The sequence below is a fragment of the Ochotona princeps genome, chromosome 5 (genome assembly GCF_030435755.1).
Source record: "Ochotona princeps isolate mOchPri1 chromosome 5, mOchPri1.hap1, whole genome shotgun sequence".
Taxonomy (NCBI): domain Eukaryota; kingdom Metazoa; phylum Chordata; class Mammalia; order Lagomorpha; family Ochotonidae; genus Ochotona; species Ochotona princeps.
The window spans coordinates 76067867-76084580 of record NC_080836.1 but is presented as its reverse complement, the minus strand read 5'-3'; the positions used below and the strand labels follow the sequence as shown (position 1 = coordinate 76084580).

Genomic DNA, 16714 nt, shown 5'->3' with positions numbered 1-16714 from the left:
GGTCCAGCAGTTAGGATGTGGTTTGGGATACATGTCTGCCATATCAGAGTGCCTAGGTTTGAGTCCTGGTTGAGTAACAGTGCAGCTTCATGCTGATACACACCCTATGAAGCAGTGGATTATAACTTCAATCTCTGCCACCTATATGGGGAGACCGGATTGAGTGCCTGACCCTGGCTGTTGCCAGCATTTAGGGAGTGAACCAATGAAGAGAAGATGTCTGTTCATAGTTCATTCTCTCTGCATTTTAAACACCAACAAATAAATGTTTAAATTTTTTTTACATTTTACTTTATGGTGCTGTCATTATGGCAGAGCCAGTTGAGCTGCTGCCTGCAATCCCAGCATCCCATATAAGCATCAGTTAAGGTCCTGACTGAAGATTCCTCTTTGTTGGATGCCTGCACTCACCTGGAAGACCTGGATAGAGTTCCAGGCTCCTGTCTTTTGATTAGCCCAGCCCTGGCTCTTGACATCATTTAAGCAGTGAACTGGCAAATGTAAGGTTCTCTGTCTCTGACTTTTTCCTCCCTCAATTTCTGCCTTTGAAATAAATTAACAAATCTGTTTTTAAAACATTTACTTCGGCCTGGTATGATAGCCTAGTGGCTAAATTCTCTCTTTGCATTGCCAGTATCCCATATGGGCGCTAGTTCATGTCCTGGCTGTTCAGTTTCCTTTCCAGCTCCCTGCTTGTGGCCTGGGGAAGCAGTAGAAGATGGCTCAAAACCTTGGGACCCTGCACCTGCATGGGAAACCCTGAAGAAGGAGCTCCTGACTCCTGACTTTGGACCAGCTTAGTCCCTGCTGTTGGAGCCAGGAGATGGAAGATCTTTCTATCTTCTTCTATCTTATATATCTGCCTTTGCAATAATAGAAATAATTTTAAAAAATGTATTAAAGGTAGAATATTGAACACTTGATGGCACCTGGGCAAAGCTTCATTTAAAACTTGTTGCTATAGTTTTCATTTAAAAAAATAAGCTTCTTTTGATCAGCATAAATTGTGAGTTTTGGGTGCAGGGCAATTTATCTCCCTTAATTAGCATTTATTACTGTTTTTTAAATTTACTTTTCAAACATATGATATTTGCCAGAGCTTTTTTTTTAAAAAAATTTTTTTTTGTTTTATTTTTATTGCAAAGTCAGATATGCAGAGAGGAGACACAGAGAGGAAGATCTTTTGTCCGATGATTCACTCCTCAAGCGGCTGCAACGGCCAGTGCTGCACCGATGCAATGCCAGGAGTCAGGAGCCTCTTCCAGGTCTCTTACATGGGTGCAGGATCCCAAGGCTCTGGGCCGTCCTCGACTGCTTTCCCAGGCCACAAAAAGGCAGCTGGAGCAGCCAGGATACAAACTGGTGCCCATGTGTGATCCTGGTGCTTGTAGGAGGAGGATTAGCAAATTGAGAAACTGCGTGGGGTACAACCCATAGGCTTATAAGTCTGCCTGGGCCTGGTGCAATGGCTTAAATCCTAACCTTGCAAGCACCGGGATTTCATATTGGCACCGGTTTGTGTCCCACAGCTGCTTCACTGCCCGTTTAGCTCCTTGCATATGGCCTGTGAAAGCAGTAGATGACAGCTCAACAACTTGGGCCCTTGACCCACATTGGAGGCCTAGAAGATCCTGTTGGCTCCTGACTTCAGATCTGCTGAGCTCTGGCCGTTGAGATCATTTGGGAAGTGAACAACCAGATAGAAGATCCTTTTCCCTGCCTTTCCTTCTCTCCACAAATATGATCTGCCTTTCCAATAAAATAGTCTTTTTTTAAAAAAAGTCTGGAATTTCTGTGCAGCCTGGGTGGCAGGTTTAATCATCTTATAGTATTAATCTTTTCAGAAATTTAAGTCTCGGCTCAGCATGGTGGCCTAGCAGTGAAAGTCCTTACCTTGCAAGCACCGGGATCCCATATGGGTGCCAGCTCTAATCCCGGCAGCCCCGCTTCTCATCCAGCTCCCTGCTTGTGGCCTGGGGATAGCAGTTGAGGATGGCCCAAAACCTGGGGACCCTGCACCCACGTAGGAGACCCGGAAAAAGTTGCTGGCTCCTGGCTTCAGATTGGTTCCGTTCTGGCCATTGCAACCACTTGGGGAGTGAATCATTGGATGGAAGATCTTCCTCTCTGTCTCTCCTCCTCTCTGTATATCTGACTTTGTAATAAAAATAAATAAATCTTTAAAAAATTCAAGTTATATATTTGGAATTTATAATTATTTAAATGGTCCTAGATAACACTTATCAAAGTCTGTGCTGCTAATATAAGTTTGTCCTAAAAAGAATGCGAAAAATTATACCAAAACAAACTTTTGAATGATTTTCAGAGTGTTATGCATAATCAGTTGATGTACTATTTGCCAAACCTGATTAAATATTTGTACTGCTGGTGTCCTCTAACATTAGGGAATAGTGTCAGTTTCAATTGATGTTCACGTGTGGGAATGATTATTTTACCTCTGTTCTTTTCTTGAAGCAAAGTTTGCGTCAATTATTGAGCAAGGTTCCTCCTTCCTTTTCTGCTGAACTTAAACAATTAAATCAACAATATGAAAATCTATTTCATAAATGGATGCTACAGTTACAGTAAGTACTTTTTTTACTGCAAATACATATTTGCAGTGAAAATATATTTATGTGTTTAAATCCAGGTAATTTAGCACTTAATTTTCTTTCACAGAGAACTCAAAATGTTTAGCATATAAATAAATAGAAAACAAATACTTTTCCAATTTTATGACTTAAGTATAGAAATGGAATTTCATTGAATGGCTTCACTGAAGTTATACAGGCGTTAAGAAATTTGTGCTTGGAGTTTATCAAACTTGATAGCTATTGGTAAAATAAGTAGCACTTCTTTGCTATTACTCACAAATATTTGAAAACCTAACTTGTTAAGATTAAAAGATATACCAATTATATTTTCATCAAGTTTTCCACAGCAAAATTCTTGAAATAATATGTGGTTTTTTGTGTTTTGTTTTTATTTTTGCTTTTTGCTTCTGTTTTAGTTTGCTTTGTTTTGATAGGGTTTTATTTTATTTCTTTGAAGAAGAGCGTTCTGCTGGTTTACCCCCCGTCGGCTGCATGGTCTGCGGCTGGGCCAGGGCAGAGGTCAGGAACCCAGAACTGCCTCCAGGTCTCCCAAACGGGTGGCCCCGAGCCAAGTACTTGGGCCTTCTTCCACTGCTCTCCCAGGCTCATGAGCAGAGAGCTGAACTGATAGCAGAGCAGCCAGGGCTTGAACTGGCGCCTCACGTGCTCTGCTCCGGGCTGCTGGTGTCGCAGGCTGCGGATAGCATACTGTGCCACAGCCTGTTCCTGCGGTTCTTTTCTTGTAATGTAATATTGTATGCATGTACTAGAGTCTTTCAATTTCATGAGCAGACTTGGTCTAAATACATTTTACCAATTTAGGATTATTTATTTATTTAAAGATTTATTTTATTTTCTTTGGAAAGTCAGATATACAGGAGAGACAGAGGGAAAGATCTTCCATCCAGTGATTCATTCCCCAAGCTGCCGCAACAGCTGGAACTGAGCCAGTCTGAAGCCAGAAGCCCAGATCTTCTGGGTCTCCCGCACGGGTGCAGGGTCCCAAGTCGTTGGACTGTCCTCGACTGCTTTCCCAGGTCACAAGCAGGGAGCTGGATGGGAAGCGTGGCTGCCAGGATTAGAACTGGTGCCCATATGGGATCCCAGTATGTGCAAGGCTAGAACTTTAGCTGCTAGGCTACTGTGCTGGACCCAATTTAGAATTATTTCTTAGAATGTTTTTTCAGATTTATCATTTTTCAAAAGCTTTGGTTAAATTTTAAATTTCCCTCAAGTATTTAGAAGAGTGATTAAAATCAAAGTTTTTTTTAATTTACCTTTTTACTTGTATGAAAAAGGACTAACAGTGAAAATGTGCTTACAATGTATGATGATGTGAATATACACGTACAGTTATGTTGTCACTTGGGTAGATAAGAAGGAAGATCTACTAAGCAGTGAAGCGAGAAATGATTATAACTGCTCGTAGTTGATACTGGTTTTTTTTGCCTACACTATGTCCAAGAGTTATGTTAGAAAAATAAGGATTATCTTTACTACAACGACCTTAGTTCGTATTTCAGTAACTATGATTCATTGCATTGTAAATGTATAGCTCATTACTCTAATCCTGTCTCACAGTTTGTGTGCTTCCCAGCCTAGACCTCTTGGTTGGCAACATGAATGTAATTCTGAGTTCTTTAAATCTCGTTGCCTGTGTCTTTCTGTTGCTCTGGTCTTGATATTTTTAACCGTTGCAGAAGGGAGGTGTGAGTGTTGTATTTCTAGGACATCCTACACTGCATGAGATGATTAACGTGAATCCTGTTTGACCTCTGTGAACAATCATGGAACTGTGGTTTAGCTGAAGCCCTGCTTCTTGGTGTACTGGGTGAACTCATTCACTCTGTTGCCTTCAGTTGCTTTGTGTATGTGAATGATTCCCGTAAGTGTTTTCTCCAACCTAGAACCATCTCCTCAGCAGCAGACATGAATATCTGAATGTATATTAGAAGCTTCCCTTAATAATTCAGCGTACGTAAAATTGAACTCAGTGAAACCATCATTCCCACCTGCCCCTTGTGCCCTCCTCGTTCCTATAGGTGTCTGTGGCAGAAAACCTTTCCCTTTCCCCACATCCCGCGCATCTAATTGATCTCCAAGTCCTGTTGATTTGAACTTCTTTAAAGCTCTTGACACCTTCAATCTTTCTCCATGTCAGCTAATTCAAATTCTTTATTTTTGGCAATTTTGCCCCTCGGCAGTCTTGCTGTTGAAAACCTTTCCTTTACCACCTGATCAGTTATTTAAATGCTCCCTGTCCTTGGAATAAAATCTAATGAGCACCTTAATGTGATTTAACAAGACCTCTGTTACCTTTTGCCGTTCTAATTTAAACTCTACGTCAACCTGTGAAACATTTTTAGTAGCTTTTATCGGCTGGCCAGCCGTGGTCTCTCTTGCCTGTTGGGCATCTGTCACTTGAAAAGCAACAGAAGCTGGAGAAAAAACAACTGAACCTTGTTGTTTCAATAATAAAATTACACCTTTGTGTAAATTTAGAAACCAATAATTTTATTGTGTCACCTGGCTTTTCCTGTTCCTTATAAACTTAACCCAGAATTTGGTTGATTTAAAGATGTTATTAAAAGGTATTGGGCTTTAATTTCATGAATACTATCTTTTTGACAGCCTTGGATTCAACATTGTCCTTTATGGTTTGGGTTCCAAGAGAGATTTACTAGAAAGGTTTCGAACCACCATGCTGCAAGATTCTATTCATGTTGTCATCAATGGCTTCTTTCCCGGAATCACTGTGAAATCAGTAAGTGTTGAAAATGATCAAGAGAGTAACCTTACAAATATACATCCTTGGCCAATACATACTGCACACTGATGAGAAAGACTTGTTACTCTCAAATATTGGTTGTTTGTTTTAATTTTTTGTTTGTTTTCTTTCTCCTCTGGAATATTAGTTTTCTTTAAAATCATTTTCAGTTTTTCGGAAACAGAAAGAGATTGAGAGATTGATTGATTTGAGATCTACCTTCCATTTCCTGTTTTCTCAAAGACCCAAAACAGCCAGGCTAAGGAGCTAAGAACTCAGTCCAGGTCTGGTTTCCCATCTGGTTGTCACCAATATTTGAGCCATCATCGGCTTTCTCCCAAGGAGGGATGCACATTAGCAGGAAGCTGAATTAATTAATTGATTTGAAAGGCAAAGTGATCATTATAACTTCCATCCTCTGATTTATTCTCGGGATGCCTACAGCAGTAAGCAGTGGGCCAGTCTGAAGCCGGAAGTGCAGAATTCCACCCAGGGATCCCCTGTGAGTCCCTTGGACTGTCGTCTGCTGCCTTCCTGTTCACATTAGCGTCAGCCTGGGTGAGAGCAGAGTAGCTCTGGGATGTGTAGAAAGTCGTCAGTGCCTTCCGCTTTGTCTCCCCCCTTCCCCCAGAAACAACAAGAAGAACTAGCAAACTGGGAAGCAATGAGTTCACCCAGTTTTCCCTAAATTTTGATTTTTCCCACCCTGATCAGCCATGTAATCATAAAAATAAAATTTATTTTAAAAATTAAAAAAAAAAAACCTCATCTGCAACACTGAACCATGTGGAGGACAAAAAAAGAGCAGCAGAGTAGCTGTGACTCAAATCAGCGTTCTGAAATGGGATGTGAGTGTCCTAACCAGATGTTCAGCCTGCACTGTGACACCCAATCCTAGTATTCGTAAAGTGTCTATGATGTTTGTGGATGGTTTCTAGTTTTGTTAAAGTGTCTTTGTTTCTTTTGATAAATCTATAATTTTTCTCATGTTGTTACAGGCCTTTCCTAAATGCTTTTGTTGTCCACTCACGTCTTTGCTATTCTGTTTCCTTTCAACTATACTTTATGGGGGGAAAATGAATTAGATACACTTCAATAAGTTTAAGATTTTGTTTTTAAAGTTTTTTCTTTTTAATTGAAAAGTCAGATATACAGAGAGGAAGATCTGTCCATTGATTCACTCCCTAAAGCGACTGCTATAGCTGGAACTGCACTGATCTGAAGCCAGGAGCTCGGAACTTCTTCTGGGTCTCCCACGTGGGTGCAAGGACCCAAGGCTTTGGGCCCTCCTCAGCTGCTTTCCCAGATCATAAGCAGAGCTGGATCAGAAAGTAGGGTTACCGGGATTAGAACTGGCACCCAAATGGGATCCTGGCATGTGCAAGGCAAGGACTTTAGCCACTAGGCTACTGTGCTGGGCCCAAGACTTGATAATTTGCAAAAAAAAAAAAAAAAAAAAAAAAGATATAAAATAATTCTTAGATTATGAAAAGATTGAGATGTATAACAGAATAAGTTCTAATTGATATAGTATTTGTTGCACTTTTGTGATCTAGGTCCTGAATTCTATCACAGAAGAAGTTCTTGACTATGTGGGAACTTTCCGAAGTGTGTTGGATCAACTAGACTGGATAATAAACAGATTTAAAGAAGGTAACATAAAGTAGATGCCTTATAGTTTTAGGGTGAAGGTAAGCATGTACGCACAGAAAAGAATGATCTTAGTAAATGCCATTTATCTCGGTGCAGATATGGATTTCTCTGAAGGAATTTGTTCGTCCTGTTTCAATGTATTAGTTTCCAGTGAATTTCATTTAACTAGAATAGACAGGTTGCTTTTTGTGACCTTAACTAAAATACTGAAAAGGAACTTTGGTTTGTTTAAGTACTGTTGACTGTAGAGAGTTAGAATTCAAGGAACCTGGGATTTTTCAGAGTGTGTCGTCTCAGAGTATTTTTCACTGTTTCCTGTGTGTGCAGCCCTAGTGGAGGAGACATTTACTGATTTTCTTCAAGAGACTTGTCCTTTACCATATGTATACCAAGTGTCCCATTTCTTTGCAAGTCACTTGCCAATAAACTTGGCTTTTGTATTTACAGAAAAGAAACTATTTTATTTCTGTTTTCATAGGATTTTAAAGTTGCCTTTAAAAAAAGCTTTTTTTTCCTTTTCATTTTATTTGAAGGCAGACAAACAGAGAAAGTGACTTGCTATCCATTGGTTCCCTTCCCAGATGCCCTTAACAGATGAGGCTGGGCCAGGCTGAAGTGAGTCAGGAATCTGAAACCCAATCCGAGTTGCCTGTGTGGGTGGCAAGGACTTAAATACTTGAGCCATCATCTGTTGCTTCGCATGGTACACAGTAGCAGGAAGCTGAATCAGAAACACAGGAGTGGGCCTGGCCTGATAGCCTAGTGGCTTAAGTCCTCACAATGCACATGCTGGGATCCCATATGGGTGCTGGTTCTAATCCCGGCAGCCCCACTTCCCATCCAGCTCCCTGCTTGTGGCCTGGGAAAGCAGTTGAGGACAGCCCAAAGCCTTGGGACCCTGCACCCGCGTGGGAGACCTGGAAGAAAGGCTTGCTTTGGATCAGCTCAGCTCTGGCCTCTTGCGGTTACTTGGGGAGTGAATCAATGGACAAAAGATTTTCCTCTCTGTCTCTCCTCTCTGTATAACTGACTTTCCAACAAAAAATAAATAAACCTTTAAAAAAGAAAAGGAAAAAAGAAGCACAGCAGCCATGATTTGCAACAGACCCTCCAAAATCAAGAAGTGTCTTAGCTGCTAAAAGCTGATTTCAATGTTTGAAAACATGTCTCGACCTCAATTGTCTCCTTATTTTATTTGTAATTTTCTTTTTTTTAAAGATTTATTTTATTTTTATTACAAAGTCAGATATACAGAGAGGAGGAGAGACAGAGAGGAAGATCTTCCTGCCAATGATTCACTCCCCAAGTGACCGCAACAGCTGATGCTGTGCCCATCTGGAGCCAGGAGCCAGGAACTTCCTCCAGGTCTCCCACACGGGAGCAGGGTCCCAAGGCTTTGGGCCGTCCTCAGCTGCTTTCCCAGGCCACAGGCAGGGAGCTGGATGGGAGGTGGAGCTGCTAGGATTAGAACCTGCGCCCATATTGGAACCCGGCGCGTTCAAGGCGAGGACTTGAGCTGCTAGGCCACGCCGCCAGGCCCCTGAAATGTATTCTTGATGATCATCTGTAATTTCCTTATAAAAATCCATTGGAATCCTTAATTTGATCTCTGCTGTATATGGTGGTGTCGGTAGCTCCATCCTACAATGTCTTGATGTTGTAAAAATATACTGAGCCTTTGTCCTCTTCCCCGTTTGTGTTGCTTGCCTTGGCTTTTGTGACAGTCAGGGTTTCTGTATTATCTCTTAATGCTTAATGAGAACTTTTTTCTTATTTGACATTCTTCTCACTCCTACTTTACAAAACAACATGCATAGGTGCACTTTGAATCTGTTATATACTAATCTTGCTATGATTCCTGTGCCTTATTAGAACTGCTTTCTTTAGCTCCTGATTCTTGGGATAACTTCAATGTCTTGCCTATTTTAAGAGTGAATGTCTTATCTCCTGAGACACTGCTTAGCCTGAAGCGCAGTTATCTTATTGCATCCTACTTTGATATATTCCTTCCAATCATTGTTGCAGCTTTACAAATAATTCAACGTAATGAGTGGGTACCAGTGCCATGGCGTAGTAGGCTAGGCCTTCATCTGCCATGCTAGCATCCCATATGAGTGACAGTTTGGGTCCCGGCTGCTCCACTTCTGGTGCAGCTCCTTATTTATAACCTAGAAAAGCAACAGAGAATGGCCCAAGTCCTTGGGACCCTGCACCCACTTAAGAAACCTGGAAGAAGTTCTTGGCTGCTGGCTTCAAGTTAGCTTAGCTCTGGCCATTGCAGTTATTTGGGGAGTGGACTACAGGATGAAATCTTCCTCCGTCCCTCTCTCCTTTCTGTAACTTTGCCTTTCAAATACAAAATAAAATAAATCTTAAAAAATGAGTGTGTTCTGTTTCCTTTCAGATTCTTCTTTAGAACTTTTCCTTCTCATCCACAATTTGGATAGCCAAATGTTGAGAGGAGACAAGAGCCAGCAAATTATTGGACAGCTCTCATCTCTGCATAATGTATACTTGATAGCGTCTATTGATCATCTCAATGCTCCTCTCAGTAAGTTCAATGCATTTTCTCCATTTTCTGATGATAGTCTCACAAAATTCTTTTTTGTTTTTTCATTGTATTTTTTTCCTATTGTATGTTTAAGAACACAAACTGCCAAAAGAAAGCCGTAGCCAATCTGACTTAGAACATCGCAACTGGAAATAAAAATTTGGATAATAAAGAAGGGTATATTTTATACCTAATTTACATGAGAAAGAAATAACAATTATTGTTTGGGTGTTTTTCTATTCTTTGTGGAAAAATATTTGTAAAATTTATTTTACGCCCTTAAATCAGAGACTTGGTGATTATCCTGAGGGACAACACATTAAGTTGTCAGTTTTGATATATTGATATAATTTGCATTCATTGTACAAATAAAGATTCGAATGTTGACTCACAGTAAAATTACATGCCGAGTCACTGATTTAGATGGGGAAGCGGCAAAAGTAGTAAATTTCAGCATCTGTTTTCCTTAATGCTATCTCTTTGTCCCCCACTGTGGCAGGTGGCAACATGGCAGTGTGAATGTAACTTGTAATTCTTGTTTTTTTTGTCTTGTGCTCTAGTGTGGGATCACGCAAAGCAGAGTCTTTACAACTGGCTCTGGTATGAAGCTACTACATACAGCCCCTACACTGAAGAAACCTCCTATGAGAACTCTCTTCTGGTTAAGCAGTCAGGATCCTTGCCACTTAGCTCTCTGACCCATGTCTTACGAAGTCTCACCCCTAACGCAAGGTAAATATGAAAACCCATTTCTTTAAAAACTGGACAAAATGAAAAAACAGAATTGTGCATTTTAAAATATGCACTCTCCTGGTTTTTATGGTGATGCAAAAGTCCCCACTGGTTGAAGGATTATGGGAAAAAATAGAAATAATAGTCAGCAGTACTGGAATATGGAATAGGCAGGCTACTCAGTAATAGTGCAGAAGGGCCAACGTTTTTTCCTCCATAGATTGCGGCATCTATGAATAAGAGAAGCTAAGTGATCAAGATGGGTAAAAGCAGAGTTCCGGTGGATTTACTGAAATTTCATGCTAATGAAATTACATATTGAATTTTATGATCATACACTGAACCTGTCACATGAGATAGCTCATTTGATCCACACAACTAAGGTGGATAGTAAATGGTAGAGAATTTCAACCCTAATCTACCTATGTGTCTCTGGTAAAGCATTTTTAGCAGCTAACCAAGAGGCATATCTGAACTGGTGACACTTAAGAAAAGCTGGATGCAGCACAAACCAGCAAAAATTAAATTGTATGATTAGCCTAGTAGAAGAGGTGTTTAGTAGCAGCTTGCCTTCTTGGAAAACATACAGTTTTAGACTTACACTATATTTAAGAAAACTAAATGTTGCAAAACAACAGGCCATGTTGAAACTAAAAAGTTAAGTTTAAAAAGATGAAAATAAGCACTGTGTTCTTAGATGGGTTGACCGAATATTATAAAAAAAGCAGTTCTCCATGGGAAAGGGATGGTGGAATCCCTATACCTACAAAACTTATGATGAAAAAGAATAACAATATCAAAAAGTACCATTTTTCCTAAACCAGAATATACTGTATCCTAATTTAATCATAATATATAAAAATAAAAAAAAAAGAAAAAAAATCATAATATAATTATTTGGGGGGGTGGTCAGGTTTGCTAAAATATTTGTTAAAGATTTAGCAGAGAAAAAAAAAAAGATTTAGGAGGGGAAACTAGCTAAGACCATAGCTTTTGCTTAAAAGAGCAATGAGGAAACACTTTGGTCAAGGTGACCAACTTTATTCTCTTGTCCATACACCATATAATAGATGAAAAAAAAAAGCATCCTCAGAACAAAACAGAACCAAAGCCACAAGATAGTTGAAGTCATAGACCACCTCATTTTGGGTCTGGAAACCACACTGGCAACCAGGAATTTGCTTTAGTGGAATACAGTGGTTTAAAGGCATCATTTATTCTCTAAAGCAGGACAATTTTTTTAAGGTTTATTCATTTTTATTGGAAAGATATAAAGAGGAATAGAGACAAAGAGAAAGATCTTCCATCTAATTCACTCCCCACTTGTAGTTCATTCTGCAAACCTCAGTATCATGTTTTACTCTGTATGAGTATGAATGGTCAAGATTCTTAACAAAACTCCATCTCTGGGGTCCATGGCAATACTTTGTTATAAAGTGGTCATTTTTAAAAGATTTTTATTTGTATATGGAATCTGAATTAGAGACAGAGACAGAGAGATCTTAAATCACTGGTTCACTCCCCAGATGGCCACAATGCCCTGAGTTGGGCCAAGCCAAAGCCAGAAGCTTCCTCCAGTTCTCCCATTTGGGTGCAGGTACCCCAGCACTTCTATGTGGAAGTAGGCCATCTTCCACTGCTTTTTCCAGGCCATTAGCAAGAAACTGGATCAGAAGTAAGCAACAGAGATGTGACCAATGCCCGTGAACCCTTTGTGTAACCATGCCAGCAGGGCAGTGTATCACAGCAGATGAAGCCACTATTTCAGGAGAGTGGCATCCTTCTGGAGCATCAGTTCACATCCAGCCACTCAGCTTCCAGTCTGGCTTCATCTATATGAAGGTGTATTAGCAGGCAGCTGGATGGGAAGTAGAGCAGCCAGGACACAAACCAAAACCCATACTAGGTGTTGGCCCCTAGGCATATATTTCTACAACACTTCATTTTATAAGGATCTGAGATAGCATCCTATATAAAATGATCTCAACAACAAATGTTAATGGCTATTATCTTACTGTTATGGGATTGGTATTTTTCACTGTAGAAAGTATATATATATATATATTAGTTACAAAGTCAGATATACAGAGTGGAGGAGAGAGAGGAAGATCTTCCATCTGATCATTCACTCCCCAAGTGACCGCAGTGGCTGGTGCTGTGAGGATCTGGAGCCAGGAGCCAAGAACTTCCTCCAGGTCTCCCATATGGGTGCAGGATCGCAAGGCTTTGGGCCGTCCTCAACTGCTTTCCCAGGCCACAAGCAGGGAGGTGGATGGGAAGTGGAACTGCCGGGATTAGAACCGGTGCCCATATGGGATCCCAGGGCGTTCAAGGCGAGGACTTTAGCTGCTAGGCCACGCTGCCGAGCCCGAAACATATATTTCAACTTTTCTGCAAGGACTAATTATAATCAGGAAAAAAGAAAGTCCTCCTAGTTTTCTTGAAGTAAGCCTTTTCCCACTATCTAGGCAAGCATATAATGTCCTTTGGAGAAGGGAGAGAAGGTGATGTAAACGAACCAATATTCTCTTTGCGTTTTACTATTACTCACTGTTATTTCTTGATGTTAATATTGTAGCTTTGAATTCCTGTTTGTTTGTTTTTTTTCCTTAGGGGGATTTTCAGGCTGCTGATAAAGTATCAACTCGATAACCAGGATAACCCATCTTACATTGGTATCCAATATTTATGATATTACATTATGGTATTGAATTATTTCACTCTGTAAATTCCTACTCCTGAAATGTTTTTGATGATAACATTGCAGTTTTTCATAGCACTAAGTAAGTGTCTGCCAGGTGACCCTACAGCTACACAGCTGAACAAGTTAAATGCCAACACAAGTCGGAAGACAAACCCGACCTGCTTTAAAAATTTCCTGTGCTGTGCATGTGTGTCTGCCAGTTAAGTATCTCCGGCAGGTTGGAGGATTTTCTTCCTTTCTGGAAAAATAAGGTGTTTATTTAAACAAATATTTTAGTGTCTCTTCATTCCTTATTTTTGAATAATTCCCTCTTTAAAGGTCAACTGTATTCTCACCATTTAAAATTCTCTACAGGATTATGTCACACTTTGTCCCAGTAGACCATATTCACCAGTTAGTTTTCTGTAAAAGCAAAGCCACAATGTGCAATAACTAAGCATCCCACAGTTTGGCTTCTTCTAGAGGTGCTTTGTGTTACCAGCCCTTGCTGACTGCTCTGCCTTCACGTGCCAATAGCACTTTTATTTTGTGTTCTTTGCTGTGGGTACTCATATATGTGGTCATATCTTAAATGCTGACCTATGTTCTCATCTCCTTTGGAACTCTACAGGACTATCCTTTCAAGATTTTTACCAGCAGTGTCGGGAAGCATTCCTCGTCAATAGTGATCTGACACTGCGGGCTCAGTTAACTGAATTTAGGGACCACAAGCTCATACGGACAAAGAAGGTATGGTTCTACTTTTGTGGTATATGTGCCAAGAATAATGCATATTGTTTACTTAAGGTCAAGTGTGCTTTGATTCAGACCTGATTATTTTGTACTGAGGGCTTGTGATGCGTCAGATTGACTTGGGCTATCAGCAAACATAGCATGTGCCAAATAACTATTCCTTTCTGTTCCCCCTGCCCAGTTCATTATCTCAGTCTGTATTTATTGAACACTTAACTGTTGGGATATATTAATGAAAAAATTTTAACTGCTTTTTCTTTGTGAGGTTTAAAATCTAGTTGGGGAGGTGGACATTAATCAAGTAATCATGCCCATGTAAAATTGTAGCAATGTTACATTCTATGATTGCTTCTGAAAATTAAAATAAGTATGTTTGTCCTAATTGATGACTTGAATCCAACCACTTTCTCTGGACCTTAGGCTAAGGCACCACCATCTTGCCCACACTACTATTCATATCATCTCAGACGACCTCTCCACAGGCACTTTTAGCAATGCTGTCTCACTAGAATTATAGAGAGGAGGAGAGACAGAGAGGAAGATCTTCCGTCTGATGGTTCACTCCCCAATTGGCTGCAACAGTCAGAGCTGAGCCAGTCCAAAGCCAGGAGCCAGGAGCTTCTTCCAGGTCTCCCATGCGGGTGCAGGGTCCCAAGGCTTTGGGCCATCCTCCACTGCTTTCCAGGCCACAAGCAGTGAGCTGGATGGGAAGTGGGGCTGCCAGGATTAAAACTGGCACCCATAAGGGTTCCCAGCACATGTAAGGTAAGGATGTTAGCCACTAGGCTAATGTGCCGGGCCCAATAACTGACATATTTAAAAGCCAACTGGGGTGTGGAGAAGGACAGCAGGATGACTCAAGTTGCTAAACTTCCCCTTGTAAGTATTGGGATCCCATATGGGCGCTGGTTCATGTCCCGGCTGCTCCACTTCCCAAGCAGTTCCCTGCTTGTGGCCTGGGAAAGCAATAGAAGATGACCCAAAGCCTTAGGACCTTGCACCCGCATAGGCGACCTGACAGAAGCTCCTGACCCCTGGATTTGGATTGGCTCAGTTCTAGCTATTGTGGCCACTTGGGGAGTGAACAAGTGGATAGATTTTCCTCTTTGGTTTTCCTTCTCTCTGGAAATCTGTCCAATAAAAATAAATAAATCTTAAAAAAAAAAAAAAAAGCCAGTGGGAAGAATCTGGTCGCAAAGATGGAAAAGAATAGAGAAATCAATAGTGTCAGGTGTTGCAGAGTACAGATGGCTTGTACACTCCCCCCACCCCCCGCCTGGTTACCCTCCTTGTGCTCTGCGAAGTGGGGTGATAATTGCTCCATTACCAGAATGTTGTGTGTGTAGCTGAACTTACTGTAGAAGTCCATTTAGTCTATTAGTTCTATTAGTTTATTACTTAGTCCATTATGACTAAAAGGGTATTCTTATATCTTCTAGGGAACTGATGGAGTTGAGTATTTACTAATTCCTGTTAACAGTGGAACATTGACAGACTTCTTAGAAAAGGAGGAAGAAGAGGTTTGAAGCCATCCTTTACTCTTGAGCCTTCCCTGGAAGGGTTGCTCTACCCCAGTAGCCACTCCTCTGGTAGAAAGTGTTCATCCACTCTTATTTTTCCAGCAAACAAGATGAATTGAGAGGGGAGACATCACCAATTAGAATTTCTGATTAGCCTGGCTGCGCTAGCATGCCTCACACTATGCACTGGTCCTCCAGTTGGAGAAAATGTGCCTTTCACTCATTACCTCTGGATTCTTCTTGTGGGAATGTACAGTGTGCTCAGGGACTATTTGGGACTGGATGTTTTTTGAAAATTTTTGTACTAAAGATAATATTTGTGATTCTTCGGAGGCTTTTTATTATTCTCCGAGCTGACTGATTATTTGCAAGTGTGCTGGTTCCAGAGTGTACAAGTACAGAGATACAGGTGTCAGGTCAGTCTGCTGTCTGCTGTACTGTGTCAGAACCACTGGCTGTAATGGAAAGTGACAGGGCCTGGCTGCCTGCTTCTGAAATGACTTCACCAGGAGAAGGTAAATGACCTGGCTTTCTCCTGTTGTATTTAGGCTGCATTCTTGGGGCAATGGGATAGTGAGAAAAGCACAAGGAGTTTATGTGCATACTCAATCTAGAAAGCACAGGAACAACAGGATTATGTTTAGGAATAGTTCATATCTGTGCCATGATCTTCATGGTACAAGTGAGAAGCCAGGCTAAAGAGAAAAACCTTTTGTTACATTTCATAGCTGTATTCAAACAACAGAAAATGACGTTTCATTATTACCGTACATCGACGTATTTTTCTTTTCTTGAATAAAAAGTGGTTAAGTAGCATATTGATGTTGAGTGTAAATTAATCTTGAGGCCTCTGTCACAGAAACCTCAACCTCAATGTAAGATAGTTCCAGTTTTAAACTCATGGTTTCAAACCTCCTAAATATTTACATGAGCCTATTAGAGAACAGAAGGCTAGGCTAGACCACCATTTTCAATTTGTAGTTTACAAATGTCCCCTGAAATTTTTCACTGTTGGAAATGATATTGTTAAAATATCACTGAAATAAAGTACGTACTGCATCAGCATTTTTCATTTATCTCGTATCTGATAAATCCCTTCTATGAAAATATTTCCAAAAGTGCTTAAATTTTAAAGTGATTTCCTTGTCATAAATAATTTTATGTTAAATTATCAAGAGTTCAGTCTTAAATTTAAGTAATCAGGATATATAAACAATTTGTACATGAATATGATTTTTTAAAAAGTTTTAAATTAGTGCCAAAGGATAGACAGTGAAAGTGAATTCCCTTCTCATTCTCTGATCCCTAGTCATTGGGGGGAAAGTACTGGGAGTAGTTTGAGTCAGGCTTTCTCTCTTCTTTTAAAAACATAGATAATATGATATTTGCTGGTTTGCACTTTGCTTTATCCTTAACATATTAAGTTTAAAAAGCTGTTAGAGTAAAGTATATGTGCACATA

General features: G+C 40.3%; 1 protein-coding gene across 1 annotated transcript in view; it reads left to right on the top strand.

Moving 5' to 3' along the window:
- The window catches only part of ORC2 (origin recognition complex subunit 2), a 41855-nt gene extending 26099 nt beyond the window's left edge, over positions 1-15756 (top strand). Inside the window, exons 11-18 of the mRNA XM_058664821.1 lie at positions 2476-2585; positions 5226-5358; positions 6918-7014; positions 9419-9565; positions 10126-10297; positions 12911-12972; positions 13612-13730; positions 15173-15756. Coding sequence (XP_058520804.1) covers positions 2476-2585; positions 5226-5358; positions 6918-7014; positions 9419-9565; positions 10126-10297; positions 12911-12972; positions 13612-13730; positions 15173-15259 — 927 coding nt within the window. The 3' untranslated portion in view covers positions 15260-15756. The remainder of the gene's footprint in view (positions 1-2475; positions 2586-5225; positions 5359-6917; positions 7015-9418; positions 9566-10125; positions 10298-12910; positions 12973-13611; positions 13731-15172) is intronic.
- Positions 15757-16714: the final 958 nt, after the last annotated feature.